The sequence below is a fragment of the Vidua macroura genome, chromosome 6 (assembly GCF_024509145.1).
Source record: "Vidua macroura isolate BioBank_ID:100142 chromosome 6, ASM2450914v1, whole genome shotgun sequence".
Classification (NCBI taxonomy): Eukaryota; Metazoa; Chordata; class Aves; order Passeriformes; family Viduidae; genus Vidua; species Vidua macroura.
In genome coordinates, this window is record NC_071576.1 from 33,062,340 (window position 1) to 33,080,094 (window position 17,755).

At 40.8% G+C, this 17,755-nt stretch overlaps 2 protein-coding genes across 2 annotated transcripts in view; one reads left to right on the forward strand and one right to left on the reverse strand.

Moving 5' to 3' along the window:
- Positions 1-963: 963 nt before the first annotated feature.
- Positions 964-6,806, forward strand: PIGH (phosphatidylinositol glycan anchor biosynthesis class H). Its single transcript, XM_053979238.1, has 4 exons — positions 964-1,156; positions 2,955-3,164; positions 3,822-3,905; positions 5,410-6,806. The coding sequence occupies exons 1-4, from the start codon at positions 977-979 to the stop codon at positions 5,509-5,511; spliced, it is 576 nt and encodes a 191-aa protein (XP_053835213.1). The 5' UTR covers positions 964-976; the 3' UTR covers positions 5,512-6,806.
- A 701-nt stretch (positions 6,807-7,507) lies between these two features.
- PLEKHH1 (pleckstrin homology, MyTH4 and FERM domain containing H1) overlaps positions 7,508-17,755 on the reverse strand; it is a 45,243-nt gene continuing 34,995 nt past the window's right edge. The window contains exons 22-28 of the mRNA XM_053979239.1: positions 16,832-16,932; positions 14,940-15,081; positions 13,899-14,041; positions 12,833-12,962; positions 11,173-11,259; positions 10,507-10,653; positions 7,508-10,199 (exon numbers count right to left, since the gene is read on the reverse strand). Coding sequence (XP_053835214.1) covers positions 10,023-10,199; positions 10,507-10,653; positions 11,173-11,259; positions 12,833-12,962; positions 13,899-14,041; positions 14,940-15,081; positions 16,832-16,932 — 927 coding nt within the window. The 3' untranslated portion in view covers positions 7,508-10,022. The remainder of the gene's footprint in view (positions 10,200-10,506; positions 10,654-11,172; positions 11,260-12,832; positions 12,963-13,898; positions 14,042-14,939; positions 15,082-16,831; positions 16,933-17,755) is intronic.

Genomic DNA, 17,755 nt, shown 5'->3' on the forward strand with positions numbered 1-17,755 from the left:
GGATGGCAGTTTGGAAGTCACAGAGCTGTAGTTTTATATTACTGCCACGTAAGTAACATGAAGTAATAACTGAAATGCATTAAAGGGAACACAATACAAAGATCCATTAAGTCTCTGTATGCAAAGCCAAGTCTTCAATTTATCATCTATTTAGATGGCATGGGACCAGAAAACTCTGCTTTAAACCTTGGGGAAAAAAAATCAAAAGAGCTTGTAGCTAAGCATGGTACAGATGAGAAAATACATTAATGTAGTCACAGATGGTAAGGACAAAGGGGGGAAAGAGAACCTTCTTGAGAAGAGAAGGTTGCATGGAGAACTCATAGAAACCTTCCAGTGTCTAAAGGGGCCTTCTGGGAAGCCAGAGAGGCTCTTTTCATCAGGAATTGTAGTGATAGGACTAGGAGTAATGGAAAAAGAGGAAATTTAGGTTAGATATTAGAATTTTTTTCCTTTGCATGTGGTAAGACACTGGACCAGGTTGCCCAAGGAACTTGTGGATGCTCCAACCCTGGCAGTGTTCAAAGCAAGGCTGGATAAGGCCTTGAGCAACCTGGTCTAGTGTGAGGTGTCCCTTTCCAAGGCAGGTGGTGTAGAACTAGATGATCTTTAAGTTTCATTCCAGTCCCTTAACAGTCTATGATTCCATGAAAACCCCAGTCTCTTCATCACGGTAAGAGACACGTGCAGCACCACTAAACCGTGTGCCCTTTAAAGCTCATACTCCATAAACAGAGGAAGCAAGCAATGAATTATCAACATGTGCAAACCGCTGATGTCATCGAGATTAAGGACAGACGCCCGGCGAGGTACAACCAAGCGAGACAACCCAGCGGCAGCACCACCCTGCGGCCCGAGCAGGCGCCGGCAGCGCCAGGCAGCCGGCCCGGAGAGAGCGAGCGGAGCGGGCAGAGCCTGCCGTCGGCTCAGGCTCCTCCCGCGGGAGGCCGGCCGGGCCGGGCCCCGCCTGCCCGGCATGGCGGAGGAGCGGCGCTTCCTCTCGGCCTCCGGGGTGCCGATCGCGCTGCGGCGCCGCCAGCACAGCGCGTCCTGCCGGGAGCTGGCGGTGCGCGGCCCCCGGCTGCAGCTGCGCTCGCTCAGCGCCGCCACCTCCGCCGTCTGGCTGGCGGCCTACGGGCTCTTCGCGCTCAGCGAGGTACCGGCCCCGCCGCCGCCCTCGGGCCCCTCCGCGGCTCGGGCCCGGCGCCGGCTGCGCCCCTCAGCCCGTGTCCCGCTGTCGCGCTGGGGGCGCGCAGAGGAGTCCCGCGGGCTGGGCAGCCTTGGCTAGCGGCGCCCGGGGCATGGAGGGCGGCCGGAGCCCGTGGGAAGGTGCTCAGCGCCACTCGGGGGCATCCCCCGCGCCCCGGGGACGCCGAGCTGATGGGTGTGTGGTGGCAAAGGGAGAGCCGTGCCAGCCTGAAGGCCGCGGGCTGCCACCTGCTTGCCCCAGTGTCTTCTCGGGTGCCTTTGTTGGTTTGTAGCCTCTTGACAGATAGGGTAGATGTATGTCTGGGTGCTGAGTGATGTCAGGCACATGCTTGTGAGTCCAAATAACACGTGCTCACTTGGAGAGATGAGTTGTGAGAATCTGAAATTAAGGAGGAATTGAATAAGGTGAATGATTTTTAATCCCCAAAAGGAATTTTTCTGAGTGACACAGCACTGCACCATGAATATCATCAATTTTCACAGCTGAGGCAGAAAGATGTTTGCAGTACAGATTTAAAAATCTGCTGATTTCTAAACTAATGCTTTTGGATTCATCAGAAACTGGACCCAGACAAGTTATGTCCAGACTGAATTCAGTAGCTTGACCAAAGAAGCTGGTCACTGTGACCCATGCTTTGACTATTGCAAATCAGTTTTTCTCAGTAATCTTTCCTAAGAAACGAAGATAGTCAGTTGTCAGGAGTCAGACAGGAATAGATGATTCATGTTTGAGTTTCATTTTTTATGAAAGCATACACCACAGTCAGTGGTTACCACCCACTGCCCTCCTGCTTGCCTTTACACATGCTCCTGCAGCCTGCATGCAAGTGACTGCAATTCTTCCTTTTGCCAGGAAATCAGGTCTGAAAGTGTCTCTCTGTGTTTGTGGATTTCAGTGTCTGTACTTCACGACTGTTTTTTTCCCCTGTGATAGCAAACTTTTGGAGAAGTCCTGTGTGCTTCCTGAAGCCATGGCTTCTTTTGCTCACATGGTGGTACAGGCTGTGCAGTTTTGGTTCTTTAGGAAGTGTCACTTATAACTCTCATTCATTGGTAGGTGGTCTGGAGGTCTCTAAAACACGTCCCAGAAACAGGTTGTAGGTTGTGGACCTTTAGAATTTATTACCAGGTCTTCAGATGACTTAATGGTGACTATAGTGTCATCAGTTATATATCAAAATATAACAGCAATCCCAAGATCGTGGCATGCAAAAGACATTGATTCTTACACAAAATACAGGATAAAGCAAATTTTCTTTGGATAGGTATTTAAGGCAAGAAGAGGGTGTAGTTTGAACAAGTTTAGACTAGCAGTTCATGGTAAAAAAACCACCCTGGCAGTGTTTATCCTGAAGGAGGGTTCCTCCACTCTGAGAATCCACCCTTGGTTCCTGTAAACATTTCACAACACTTTTTTGTCAGTGACATCATCTTTAGAAGTTGGCATAATACTCTAATTGATACAACTGGCTTGTTTGGGTTGAGATTGAACTTGGAAGGGAATAGAATTTTCTTTCAGTTTTCAGTTTCAGCTCCCAGTTCTTTTAGTGCATACTGCAAAGTCTGATTTAAATCTCATTACATATATATCAGCCAGCGAGGTGAATAAAAGGACTCTACCTAAGTAAAAATGCTTTGCACCTGTAGCTTTAATATACAATTTACTGTGCAATTTAAATTTCTCTAAAGCTGTGTTAAAGTAACTGTAAGACCAGAGCTCTGCCTTTTCTTGGCTTGTGTTACAGAGCAGCATGGTGCTCTCTGCCGCCATCTTCCTCACGCTGATTGGCCTGATCATATACCTGCACTTCGTGAAGATTGACCAGGAATCCCTGCTGGTCATCGGCTCGCTTGGCATTCAGGTGACTTCCTCCTATGCCTCAGGGAAGGAGAGCACGACCTTCATTGAGATGGCTCAAGTGAAGGATGTGGTTATCAATGAAGCCATCCATATGGTAATCATTACAAAGTCTGTCTTCTTGTGTCTGGGCACACTCACATCCAGTGTATTTTCATGAGCATGATTTACCAGAGCAATTAAACACAGCACCATCCGTAGCTTTACTGGCATCAGGAGCTTCAGAGTTTTCAACTTAATTTGTCGTCTCTCTCCTTTAAAGGAGAACTCAAACCAAACAAATAACCTCAAAAAGCCAAATCCATCCCTTGGATAATGCCACTGTCATTGAGCTAGTGGGTTCCGTTCTTTGTGTTATGTTCTTATGTTATGTTATGTTCTTATGTTATCTTATGTTCTTACAAATCGTGATGCCCAACTCCATATGTAATCAAGGTGGAGATGAGAAGCTACAACAACACAAACGATGGTTTTTCCTATTGCCGAGGTTTTCTGCAAAGCTCCTGTAGAAAAGCAGACCTTACCCTTCCAGCATGTGTGTGTTCTTTTCAGGTTAAAAACTTAATAGAAGAAAATAGTCAAAATGATTTCTTTATTGAGTGAAAGCTATTGATACAAATTTGTAGACTTGACTGTGACCTGGCAGGATTTGCCTTCAGCCCAGTGGGTTGAAACAGATCCTACTTCTGTGCTAACTCCAGGCAGTTTGATAGCATTTTTATACTCCAATGATTTTTGTCTGTTTGTCTTGTAGCAAAAAGTTATCTACTACCTGTGTATCCTCCTCCAGGACCCTGAAGATCCTCAGGGAGTATCTGAGGTTGTGCCACTCTTTCAAGTGAGTTTGACTGAACGGTGGAGAAATCCAGATTGTGCTCTGTGTGTGTGCATCAGTTGCCTAAGCATATCATTATTCTGCTACCAGGTAGCTGGTGACAGTTGCCTTTCCCTGGCTGGGCTGTCAGGGTGGGTGGCATTTGAAGTCTTACAGAACTACATATTAGGGATGGGTTTTTTCATTTGCTCTCCATTCAAACAACAGGGAGTTGCGTCAATTTGAACCCGGCCAGGAGTTTGCATGAACTAAAAGTCTTCAGCTCACATTGGGTGCTGAGGACTTGTAGAGCTTTCTGTGCAGTCCTGTGCTCAGGGTTACCACCATAACTCTGGCACTGTGCTGCAGCTGATTTTTCTCTTAGCTCTGTGTACCAAAAGTTCTCATAAATCCTCCTTGGCATTGGAATGACTTCCCCTGCCTGCCCTGCTGACAAAGATCATGGTACAAGCCATGACCAATTTGTTTAATGTATCATAAGATGTTTGTGTTGCTGTCACCTCGTCTCCCCTCTCTCTTCTTTCACTAATGTGTTCTGACTTCATAATCCCATTTTTGGAATGGATTTGCTTTGTGTGTGTTCATGCCTAACACAACAGTGCCCTTATCCTTGAGGGGTGGAAGCAGGACAGAGGTACCTCACTTCTTAGACTCTCAGACTTCTTACAGCTCTTCTTAGCTGTAAGAATTCACCCGCTGCTGGTGACTGTTTTGTAATCTGCAAACAGTTTGTGACCGGATACAGTCAGTCTTCACCTAAATACTTAGGAGTATAAATAATCTATTCCATTTACACTTGCTGCTAACTCAGTCCCACAATTGTAAAGATCTTTAATAACAGTAATATAAATTAGATATTTCGCATATAAACAAGGGAAAAAGTAGATTTGCGGGAAATCAACAACTACTAAATTCTAAAGGCTCTGCCTGGCAGCATCTGTATTGGTTTTTTTTTTTTTGGGTTTTTTTTTTTTTTTCCTGACCTTTCAACTCTGAACAGTTTTGTTTTCATGGAAATACCTTAGCACTGGTAGAGTTGACTCCAGCAGCATAGAAGGTACGGAACTCTTCCATTTTGAAATTCAGTACCTGTCTGTAATTATTTTAACATGCAAGTTAGTATGTTAGTTTTGAAGGAGCAATGATGTGTAACTTTATTGTGTCTCTTTCATTGGGTTTCTCTAAGTTATGTCAACCTTCAAAAATACAATTTCCCATGTCACTCAGCCCAGGAGCCCTACTGCACTAATTTGACCTTTTGTTCTCTTAAGCAACTCTTGCAAGGAGGCATTTGATGGACTTTACACAGTAATGCTGTTTTGGGAGCTCAAAAGTTATAGGATCATAGGGACTGTGGGACCATGAAACTTCCACTTCCTTGCTAGTTTTAAGCTAGTCCAGGTTAGAATTGATGAAAAATCATTGTACTTTGACCACTGTTTGCTGTTTGGGTAAAATTAATTGGTGTTTCAGTTCAGAGCCTGATTCTCTGTTGTTTGACTTGTAGAGCTCCAAGCCACGACTGGATTGCTTGATAGAAGTGTACAAAAGTTGTCAAGAGATCCTGGAGCAGAGGAAGACAGCTCCACAATCAAGTGAAATAAAATAGCTGAAAAAAAGACAGCAAACTTTCAGCAGGACTCAGAGGGACACATGGAAAAGCAAGCAAAACTGCCCCATGAGCAGAACTTTTTAGGTTCAGACAGAAGAGGTTTTTTCTTGCCTCTCCAGAAAAGAATTATAGGGAAATAGGGCAAAGGAAGACAAGAAAATGCATCAGTTTTTACTGTTCCGTGCATCTGAAAATTATGCTAAAATTATAAAATAACTTTGGCTGGACTGACATAACTATGCATTCTTTGGTTTTTATTTAACCTTTTGTTTGAAAAACACTGTAAATACCAAAGCTGATGTGTGGGCTCAGATAGTAACTTCCTGATGATAGGAGAATTTCAGAAGGACAAAACCAGAAAATTAAACTGTTGCATTCAGTTATGTTTAATGAAATAAACATAAGAGATCTGAAGACTGACCTCTTCAGGGATCTGCTTGAAGGAGTCCCATGAAATGGGGTCCCTAGAGGGAAGAGGGATCCGAGAAAGCTGATTGATAGTCAAGGATCATTTCTTCTGAGATCAAGAACAGTCCATCACAATGAGCAGGAAGTTAAGCAGAAATGCCAGGAAGCCTGCATGGATGAGCAAGCTGGTCCTGGCAATGCTTGAACACAAAAAGGAAGTATATTGAAGGTGGAATTAGGGACAGGTAATTTGGGAGGAATGTAGCAACACTATTCAAGATGTAGTTAGAAAAACTGAAGCCCAGCTGGTGATGAATCAGTTGAAGGAGGTCAAAGGCAACAAGAATGGTTTCAGTAGGTGTTGTACTACGACAAGAAATAACTCACACACTCACTCAAGATGCAAAAGAAGGAAAATAGGAAGTTTTATTTCTGACTTTGTAATATATAGAATTCTAAAAGTGACAGTGGATTGGAGGATGAAATTGCTACTTCTCCAACCACACTGGTCAAACTAACAGTCTATTAATTCTCTCTTCTCATAAAGAAGAATGTAAAACAATCATTATTTACATGAACAGTGTGTGAGAACTCCAGTAGAAATATGTAAACATTAGAAGGCAAAGAAAACTTTTAAAAGAACTTTAAAACTTTTAAAAGAACAGGGCGACAAGTAAGTGCTTAACTATCAAAAGGAGCACTGGGAAAATGTGAACCCATTGCTGAATGAGGCAGGGCCTGTTGACACAGGACATGGAAAAGATGTGGCATTTAAAGGGCCACATCAGTTACTCTGAGAATATGAGGCACATGTGTTGTTGAAAATGATGGTAATGAGAATGTGAATAAAGTTTTAATGACCAGTGCTCTTGGCAGTAACTTAAGGTTGGGAAATTCTTCTTTGTTGATAAGCTAAAAGTTACTGTAACACTTAACTGGTATTTTTCTCTCTATATTCCACAACTCCTTAGTAATATAAATGAGGCGACTGAAAGTGTCAAAAGCTAAACCCACAAGTTAGCAGGAGCCTGGATTCATGCTTATTTTTCATACAGTGCTGAACCATGCTTGTCTACATAATCTCTGAATGAACACTTGGCACCACACCATCATGCAGTAAGGTAGAGATAAGGGGATTTGTGGGTTTTTTTCCACAGTGCTACAAAGTTTGAAAGACAGGTTAGCTTATGTCACAGGAAGTTGTCCAAGTGAAAGGCAAAAGCTTGGGGATGTGCCACTGCCTATTGTGTCAGAAGAGAAAAGATGTCTCGACAGAGTGGACAGAGTCATGGGCTCAAGGGTGTGCTGGGAATGCTGACGATGCTGTAAAAATCCCATGAAGTCCTCAAAAAGTGCACTGAAGAAATTACCAAGAAGCAGTGCCAGAGCAAGAAGTCTGAAAGATTACTTTAGCAATGTTTTGAAGGAGTGAACATCTTGTGCCCATGGTGTAGTCATCCACTTAAGCTAAGAGAAGATCAGCAGAGAAAAACAAGGAATCAGTCCAGGGCAGGTTTCTACCAGCCATGGTTTATGCCTGGATACCCAACACAATCTATGTTCATTTTTGTTTACATCAAGAATATTTTGGCTTTTAAAATAGTTTATTTCATTCTGAGAATAATACACATTTTATTAATGGTTATTAATTCATGAGCTGCATTTTATAAAAAACAAACAGAAATCTCACAGTATCTTCCAGACAGCCTTTTACTTACACACAGCAGTTAGGAACACAAAGGCTTTTGTCATCTCATTCTATGCTGCATTAACAGTCATTGCCAAAAGCATTGATTAAAATAAAAAATTATTTTCTCTACCAAAGAATCATACAGAGTAGGTATCTACACAGGGTGGGGTGTTTGAAGACAGGTAAGCTATAAATAGGAAGGATATGTGCATCCATCAGAGTGGGGTGGTCCCTGAAACACTCAAGTATTGGTGAATATTTTTAAGAAATAAGGAAGAAAAAGTTTTGTGTATCATGCTTCTCCAATTTAAAGTGCAACTGTGGCAAAAAATAATGAGTTTCAGGAGAGCTCCTGTTTATTTAACATCTCTGCTTCCTGTTTGCCCTGGTACAAGTCTCCTCAAGTCTCTGAGGACATGAGGAAATACAGCCTGCGAACTGGAGACTTCTATGCCTTTAGCATCCCCAGCACTGATGATAGCTCCAGCCTATTCTGAAGCAGCTTTGTTACTGGTGGGATACCAGAAGCAAACTGTCAAACAGACCTTCAGATACAGGAGAAATTGTCAGGCACAGGTGATAGAGTGAGGAGGAGTAACACTTTATGTATTCTAACAAACACAGCTGTACTAAGATAATTGTGAGTGAGAGAGGGGAAATACAAACTACTGTCAGGACATACAGAGACTGGAAAGAACCTAAGGGAAAACAAAAATGACTAAATGCCTTCTTAAAGTTATTTTTGGCTCAGAAAGCTTCTACACTTTTCTGTACCTTCAAAGGATGGTCTTTAAATTCATAACAAGTGGGTACATTACAGTATGTGCAAATCAGGTTACTTCATAGAATCTTTTCCTGTCTTAGGTCTGCCATACTGTTTCTGTAACTCACCATAGGATGGTTTGGGGTTGGGTTTGTTTTGTTTGGTTGGTTGGGTTTTTTTTTTTTTGTTTTATATTACAAAGATGCTGATGAGGGATGGCTTAGAACAATTTTTTGTATGCCTCCTACTCTTCTTTTTTAGTTTGTGGCTTTGCACCCATCATAAGCATGAAAAAAACCTTCTTGATGTATCAGCTCCCCCATTTGCATTAGTTGGATGTGTCAAGGTTGGTGGCAGGTACTAAGGAGTAAAAACACTGGTATGGTTGGTTTGTTTATTTGCAAATAACTGGTTTGCTATTACTGACTTCTGTCTAGTGGTTGGATTCACACTGTTTTAATTTGGGAAAGCTGCCCATGAATGCATAACTACTATGAAGTTGGACATGGTACTTTTCAAAGTGCAGTTATTCTTCCTTAGCTTTTTTAGAATGCTTATCAAAATAGCTGAACTAAAACTAAGTAGATTTAGATTTTTTTATGAAGAATTGATATTTTTCTTGTATTTGTTTAAAATTCAGTAACCTTCTCATAATGAAGTCCCTTTGAAACAGATAAAAAAAAATCAAATCTACCAATGTTCTTTAGGAAAGTCAGGAGAACATGAGTACACAATTGCTGACTACCTCCTCCTTGCTTATGGAACATGAAGGAAGCAGGAGTTTAAAAGAAGCAGCTTCTGTCAAGTCAGAATGGCAGAGCTTGTCTGGGAAGATCTGTCCTAGTTGCTGAAAGACAGAAAAAGTACAAAATTTGCTTGCCTTGTCTTCCTTTTTCTGAGATAATGTGCAGTTCCAAACACATCTACAACAGTGGTTATCAGAAAGTCTTTGAAAGTGCTTGTCTGAGAGTGGAGCAAGTGGCACACTGAGCCCTGCCCTGCAGCAGCAATCTAATGTTCATCTATTGCATAGAACAGCATCAGTTTCCAAAATGTATTGTCCTGTAGGTGCCAGGGCATTCTCTGACACTGTCCCAGTCCCAGCTGTTCTGAGTCCTCAACATGAAAAGACTCTGGGCTTCCACCTTTTTTTAAAGTTGAAAATACTCTTAAGTACTGCTGAACTCTAATTCTATACTCACTATTTCAGGTCTGAAATCACCCTTGACTTGCATCAGAATTATTCTTGTGAGTTTAATTCCTCTTCCTTCTTAGCAATGTCTTTTTTTCATGTCTGAGCAAGAACACAAAAGTTTATGTCTTTCGAAAGCTGAAAATGGGAAGGATCAAAGAAAATGTATGTACTTGCAAAGCCAGGCAGTACACTAGGAGATGGAAGAATGAGTGCAGATGTAATGACTGGAGCACTGTGCAGGCAAATGACCTGAGGAATGGTATTTTGGATGGAACGTGTCACAGAAAGGAAACTCCTGCACAGTCCCCCAAATCAACTTTTTGGTGTTTTTTAAGAGAAAGTACACTGCCTCTACCTCTAAGGAACTTTGTCTATTATTATAGAAAAAGAATCAGAGCCTGCATTAAACTGTGGTATATAACCAACAAAATCAGCTCATGTGGAACAAGCCCTTAGAGCAGGGTGGGCCCCTTTGTGCTTCGGGGCATGGAAGGAAAAAAGCACCGATTTTCAGTCTCCAAGGGCTTCTTAGCAGGTGTTTTGCTTCGTGAAGGCTGTGTGGAAGACAGCAGTGAAGGAGTCGAATGATAGTTAATGTAGCTGGCAATCAGAAGTGTTGCTTCAACAATCTGGGGAGAAGAGAAAATGATTAACTGTAGGTCATTCTTACTAGAGGTAAGAATGCCCTTTGATTTTTAGAATCTATTGACAGCATGGCTTTTGTAAATGGCTTTCTCCCATGGAATTGTTCAGTTCTAAAATGAAGCCCTGTCTTTAAGAGCTAGATAAATTTCTTGTTGAAAGGTTCCAGCTTACAAAGGATCTGTTGAATACATATAGCTAGTGCAGCAACAAGTACCAGTCCCCGGGCTTGTACAAAACAGCCAGGCCTGATGCTGCCAGCTGGAAAGAAACTCACTTTTCATTTGTAATTACCTTTGGAATTGCCATTGTGAAGAGGAGTTTTTCAGTGCTATTTTTTCCAGAACTTCTTTCTTTCATTTTACTGACTACAATCATGAAGTCATCTCGACAGCCTCCAAAGGTCAGCACAGAAGAATATGAATAAGAGACCTTCAAATGCTGCAGACAGAGAGTTTGAAAAAGTCATAGTTCTGTAAAAGACTCCAAATGCCTACCTTAAATTAATATATTAGCTTATATTGCCACTTCCTGTAAGAACACCAGGTCTCCAGCAGTGAAGGGCAATAGATGGTTCTATAGGTAGGAGCTGGCAGAGAAAGCTCAAGTGAGAATTGCATTTCTAGTTTTCTTCTGGTGTGCTTGATGCTTCACTACTTCACAGTACAGATTTTGTTATATTCCAGATGGTGGTAGTAAAGCACACACCACTGAGATTGTTCAAGATGTATGAACATGTTTGCTGCCCTACCTTACACTGCAGCTGTAATTTTCCTTTGTCTATGGAGTATTCAAACATAACACTGACTTCCCTCATCTCTGACTTCTACAAACTAACTTCTAATAATAATTCACATTTGAAGTTAAAGACAAACTGTTAGTGACTTTCACTGGACTCAGGAATGAATGTCTTTCTGTGCTAGGTAAGGTATTCCTCTGAAACAGTGTTCCTCAACATACCATTGTGTTATAATCCAGTATGCTGATACCATCTTCATTCACAGCTATCCAGACTGGACAGTCTTCCAATGAGGAAGGCAAAATAGGCTAGAGAGAAATAAAATTATTAATTCGGGTATTTTTTGAACACCACAGAATGATGTTTCTGATATAAATGTTGAGATTTAAGGATAAAGTGAAGATGAGAAAAAATCCTAAAGGCTTGCTGGTGTGACCTGGTTTGATTTTTAAGACAGCTTTCCCCAAATTTGGAATAACATTTTCAGATTTACATACACTTTTTGGAGTAGTGGCACAAGAGATACAAGGATTAAAAAAAAAAAAGCCTCTGAAATAATTACATGCCATCAGTGTGGTTAAAATTGAAGGAAATGCTAACATGGCAACTCTGCTCAGCACATGTATTTATACTGCTTCTATCTGTCAGGAAGGCAGTGAAACCTGCTCGTTTCTATACCAGTGTACCCAGTACCATCACATCAATGACATCTTGTTTCTTACAGAATCTTACAGCAAATGTGCATCAATTGTCTGTTGAAGATGATGCTGCTTAACTGCTGAAAAGTTATAACATGCGTTAATCATCAGGAATACCAACAGTATTTACCTGTGGGTGGACCTCTTCTATATTCTGATTCTTCAGTATACTCAATTACATATTCTGTCAGTAGCCTCAGATACCAGTAACCTCTTTTGACAATAACCTCTTTTAGTCCTGACAGTGGAAATAACTGTCTTTTGAAAAGTATATAGTATATTTATTATTATTTATTTTCTTGTATATTTACTCAAGAGGTCCCTTTCATCGTTAAGACTTTTTTTCTGTAACCAGAGCAGCTTTGACTTCAAAACAAGAGACATGTAACAATGAAGAAGACCTCCCTCAAGCTTTCAGCAGCAGAAATTTCTGCTGGGATGGGGAAGATGGTTAATGCCAAAACCTCTCTGATTTCTGAGACAGCCATTATATGCTAAGACATTAGTTCAGGCATGAGCAACAGGTACAGAGCTCTCGCCTGGAATGAGGTGAGGGATGGTACAAGCTACTAGGGGAACCACTCCATGCAGCTGTTCTTTACTCTCCCACTGCTGCCTGTGGGCTGGTATCTTACCCAATGTGTACTTTCATTTTTATTTCTGCAACAGGACATTAGCAGTGCTTGCCTCTCTCATGTGGCAAGGAAAGCATCTGGTTCTGTGTCAAGCAGAGAACAGGACTGAAGTACCCATTCTCCTTATAGTTGGCATCAACTGCCAGGTGTAACTTAGGGGAGACTCTTCCCTTCCTCCCCCACTGTGGTATGTAAATGTTATTTTTTAAACTGCCATTGTAGCCTTGATGTCCAGGAAAATTCCTGCCTGAGAAAGCTTTGGCAAGGCTTGTAAGGACAGGTAGTACTCTGTAGCATGATCAATTGGCACAGCCAGGGAACCTTATTTATTTACTGAACACTAGCAACCCCTAGTGGTTAGAATATATTTGTCTTCCTTCTTTTTCAACCTATGTGGTACCAGGGCTGCTCGTTCACAACAGAGTTGTTCAATTTTTTTTCCCCTTCTGAAATAGAAGCATTTTCAACCCGTGTTACCAGAGACTGTAGGTATGTCTCTGCTCAGATAATTCACTCTTGGAAACAGAAAAAACGTGTGCTCCAGTTACCTGAGCAGCAAATATTTTGGTTCCAAAGAGAGGCCATTTTCGGGCTACCGTCAAATAAATTCGAATGCATTCTGGTGGAGAACATCCCTGCAGCACCATCCACTTTGTTGCCAGCCTGTCTGTCAGTTGCCTTTAGGAATCCAAGACACAAGACAGTATTATTTACTAATGTCTTCCAAGGAAAGATGTGTAAAATTAGAACAGTTAATAAATGTACCTCTTTACTCCAAAAAGGTTATTCTACACAGCATTACAGACAGGGCTGTTAGCACTGTCAGTTCTACAATGTGAATTTATTTTAGCTTTTCTCTACTTCCACATACTTTCTTACCTTCCTCATACCTTGCCTGTAGCATGCTCTGTAAGGAGTGGCAATATGTATTAACTCACTCTTGATTTGGCTCACTAGGGGTGGCTTTGTGGTGTCGCCGCAACATGGCTTGGCAGCTACCTTGCTACATGCACATGGAATTTGCTTCCAAAAGGAGGTAATTGTGTTTAGTTGCACCACTGCATCCCTAAGTAGCTTAGGATCTGTAGGAAGACCATTCTCTCACTTTAAATGAGATAGATCTGAGACCTGTGGCAACATCTGAATTTTGTATTTGAGCTCTCTGCATTGTGTGTGAGAATTTCTAAGTCAGAACATCGAAAAACCCTCCCAAAATATGTCCTACCAGAATTACTGCATGGCCAGAAGCATCCCATATAAGCTGGCTTTATGGCTCATTGAAAATGTTAAGCATCTGGATTCAACTGACACTTGGGGGAAGTGTAAAACAAAAACTCAGAATTAATTTCAGGCTTGGGTTAGTTTTTTGAAACTGAGATGCCTAATTTGGAAGTGAAAGGCCTAAACTTCTTGTCTGTGGCAGAATTTGTTGGTGATTTGGCTCTTTTTACATTGTTTTTTCTTTTAAGGAAACCTTTTCATGACACTCTTGTTTTGTTTGAGTTTCTACATCAAATAATCTTTACAGGGCTCCTTGAAACTTCTTAAATGTAAAGACAATTTGGCAAGTAAAAGCTGATTTCAGTACAAAGTATTGAAGAACCAACAGCTTACCTGAGCTGTTCAGGAGTAATGTTTTGCTTGTAGTGTTTGGGGTAGAATTTATCTAAAACCTGGTGGAGAAGATGCTGCATTTTCAATTGTGATGTTCCCCCAGGACTTGAAGATCCTGGTCGATCCAAATCCCCATATTCCACCTAAGACAGCATTATAGTTTATAGTGCAACAGAACAATGAGATTTTTAATGCAGTAGAACATTCCATGAATTCCCATACTGATAACTACTGTGTTTATTAGTCTTGCAAAAAGGCACAGCTGGGGAATGTTGTCTACAGCATTAGCCATAGCAAATGGATACAAAAGAGCAACCACTGAAGACAAGACTGCCCAAGGAACTGTCTTCTGATCTAAGAGAGTGGAACATGATCTCAGCCAGGTATTTGTTGTGAGGAGACACATCCGTATAAACTTTCAGGCTTTGGGGATTTATTTTCAATTGGCCAATTAAAACAACAGCATATTTGTAAATAGTTTGGACCATGTCCCCAGCTTCTTCACCTCAGTTTACACTGCTTTAACAAATACAACACTCAGTTTCAGGTCAGTAAAAACTATTGCACTGCTTATCATGCCCACAACCCACCATGTGTGTTTTATGTGGTAAAATACTAAATGCAAGCCTGGAGACCTAATGGAAGATCTTAGAAGATGCTCTTCCTGAGTAAGAGGGTATTGGCAGTACAAGAGGGGCAGTTTTTACTATTAATGGAATTCTAGTGGTGGTACTATTTCCATATCTCTACTAAGGTACTAATTGGAGCAGGTCCAGTGATAGTTCAGCCTCACTCTGTTTTTTCCAATATTTTTCTTGAGAAGGAAAGGAGAGGCACAGCTAGAGCAAATTTCCCTGCAGCAAAAGGTGTTCTAACATATGTATGCCACTATAATGTATTTGTCACGGTACCTCTGATGGTGTATTTGTTTGATAGATCACACTGTATATTTGATATGCTTTTGATGTAAAAGGAAGCTGCTTAGTCAAACAGCGAGTACAGCTGAAGGAGGACAAAAGAGAGGATTTCTGCCATACTCACCTGAGCCATTAGAGCCACCATTTCCAGAGCTAATTCCTTATTAACAGGAAACCTTCCACTGGCTATTTCATTGCTCACTTGGAAGGCCAGTAGCAACCGCTCACGGTCTGTCTCGCCTTTGGCCTGGCTCCGAAAATACAGTCTAAAAAGTAGAGAGGATTGTGAACATAAAAAGATACTGTGAATTGAAAGTACAGCTGGGAACTTGAATCAAGGTGAGGCAAAATAAAAGTGTGTTTTGTTTTGGTTTTTTTTGACTGAGGGAGTACAGGACAAATTTGGAAGTCGAGGTGCTTCCCTTATGAACAAGATTTGAGCAAGGAGGCTCAAAACATGCTTTCTAGCTTTGGAAGCTATTTGAACTCTGTAAGTCAGCCACTTCTAGACAGTGAACCCTTATTAAACACAGCTAAATCAGTGTCCATTCATCCCAATCAAGCACAGACAGGCAATATTTAAATTATGGCCTTCTCTGCTTATCACAGAAAAGAGAACTACCTCTGCTCTGTATGTATAAGCTTCTATAAGGCAGCCTTGTAGACTTGCCAGCTTGGATTTGACCACTTACACTGAAGACTTATTAAAAAATGCTTCAGTTTGCTTCAGCAGGAAATAGGAGACCCAACTAGCACACTTTGTTTAAGGAAACATGCTTGTAAATCAAAGCATCCTATTGTTTTGTATTCCATTAATGCTTGGAATTTTTTTGACGTGGTATAGCAAGGTTACTAGTTGGGGTTGAAGACACCAGCTTGGGGAATGCTTCCCAGAACCATCCCTCATACTTACAGTCCACAGCACCTAATTCACATATTATTATTCATAATTTCAAGCTGCATCTATGACTATAAATTCCACAATTCCACTACATGAGATATTAATTCCAGTGGATCAGTTTATTTATATTTATGTCACTTTGAGATTAACTACACTATTAGTACAATATTGACCTTACAAATGTCTTATCAGAGTCCTTGGTGTTAGAACAGTCCAGCCTTGGAAAGACTGTATCAAAACATGCTTGCTGTCTAGCCTATGCACATTCCAGCCCAACAAAGTAATACTGCAAAGTTTCACTCCTGAAACCAATACAGCCTTCTGGGTCAAAAGCAATAACTTCTGCTTTTACCTCTATTATACCAACTAACAAAGTTGACAGAAATTTGTTTTCACCATTATAGTCAACAATATCTTCATATGTTCAATATTGAACTCTCTGTTCAGTTTTGGGACAGTCTTTGTTTCCCCTGCTAGGAAATTCATTCCTTGTTCGCATACAGCTCTTGATTTACTGTAATTCAGAATTCCTACCTGTATTATAAGTGATTAACTCATTCCAATTTTTGATTTAGATCTTTGTCTTTTACTTCCCTTCTCTACCATCTTTCATCATCTAATTTTTAACATTTCTTTCTTTATAAAGTTTGGACAGTGCTACTACATATCTTTTCTACAGCTCTTATGATTTACAACATTGTTCTTGTATCTTTTTCATCTTTGTGATTGTTCACTTAATTGCAAGTTGTGGCATTCTTGTTTTCACTAGTGATTTTTCCTCTAGATTTCTTTTCCTTTCACGTAACACATATTCTTCAACTGTGTTTTAGGATCTAGGTAAATGAAATTGTGCCAAGGATGCTTTATTGTGCTACAGCTGGTTGCTAGTTGTTAACTCTTTTTAAGTCTATTCTGCTATTGCAAAGTGGTTTGGGTTTTACCCCTAGGCCATATGCTTTTGTAAATGTAACATCTCCTGTAGGATTTAACTGCATCTGAGCTAAAATAGTTTTGGCACCAATGATACTATAAATTACAGATCATCTACACAGATATATACAGTCTAGAATGTTTAATTAACACCAGTAGTAAGGCCACTCAACATAGAACAGTACCTGTTCTTATAGGTCAACTTTACAATTCTTGTGCCACCTTCATATTTCCCAGGATGCAATTCTTTTAAGGCTTGTTCCCATTTAGAAATGACATCACAGATCTTTAAAAATATCAAGGAGAGAGGAGACACAAACTTTGGTGAAATATATAGCCAAGGCTTGAGGGGAAAGCAAGTGAATAAAATATTGTGAAACACAGAAGATAAAGAAACAGACTGGATCAGCATAAACACAGCTCAAAGTGACAAAACACATCCTTCTTCTATTGCACAGTATGTAAAAATTAAAGCTTTCCGACTGAAAACTCCAGTTTTAACCTGCAAGGGCACACATGAATTCTGGTCTGGTAGTAATTCTCATTGCTATGTCCACGTTAGCAAGCAGCAAAGCTCAGGAGGAACAGATCTGCACAAACACCCCTTCCTAAGTCTCCATGCCCATACTAGTAGTCCAACTGAGTGACCTGAAAGTCCCCTTCTATGTTGGATGACATCTTCCAGTTCATGTTTCATGTAAAAAAGAATCACTTTCATGCTCTCAGGTTACTCCTTAATGTGAGTCAAAGCATGGTTAATATGAATGATTGGTAGGTTTACTTCAAAAGTGCCCTCTTGAGCCAAACTCAAGCACTAACATCCTCTGAACAGCAGCAGAATATGAATGGCTATACCAAACCCTTGGATATGAATGTCCAAATTTTGGGAATGTTTGGTCCTAGATTCCAATGTAACTCAGATTCCTTTGTAACTCAGACATATTTTACATAATAACATAGTTTTTGTTTGTTTTCGTTTTGGGTTTTTTCCATTCAGCTCCTTCTGGTCATTCTAGTCCTTTTACAAGTGGTCTAATGAAGGCCCCTACTTCTCTTTTGATAGCATCTCAATGAAAGGAATGTGAACATAAGAAGCCACATGAAATACA

Bases quoted from the DNA above. Each gene is read 5' to 3' on its own strand.
- PIGH (XM_053979238.1), top strand. From the start codon at position 977: ATGGCGGAGGAGCGGCGCTTCCTCTCGGCCTCCGGGGTGCCGATCGCG. The intron at 3,165-3,821 runs GTAATCATTACA...TTTGTCTTGTAG, and splicing joins TCAATGAAGCCATCCATATG to CAAAAAGTTATCTACTACCT. The intron at 3,906-5,409 runs GTGAGTTTGACT...TTTGACTTGTAG, and splicing joins AGGTTGTGCCACTCTTTCAA to AGCTCCAAGCCACGACTGGA.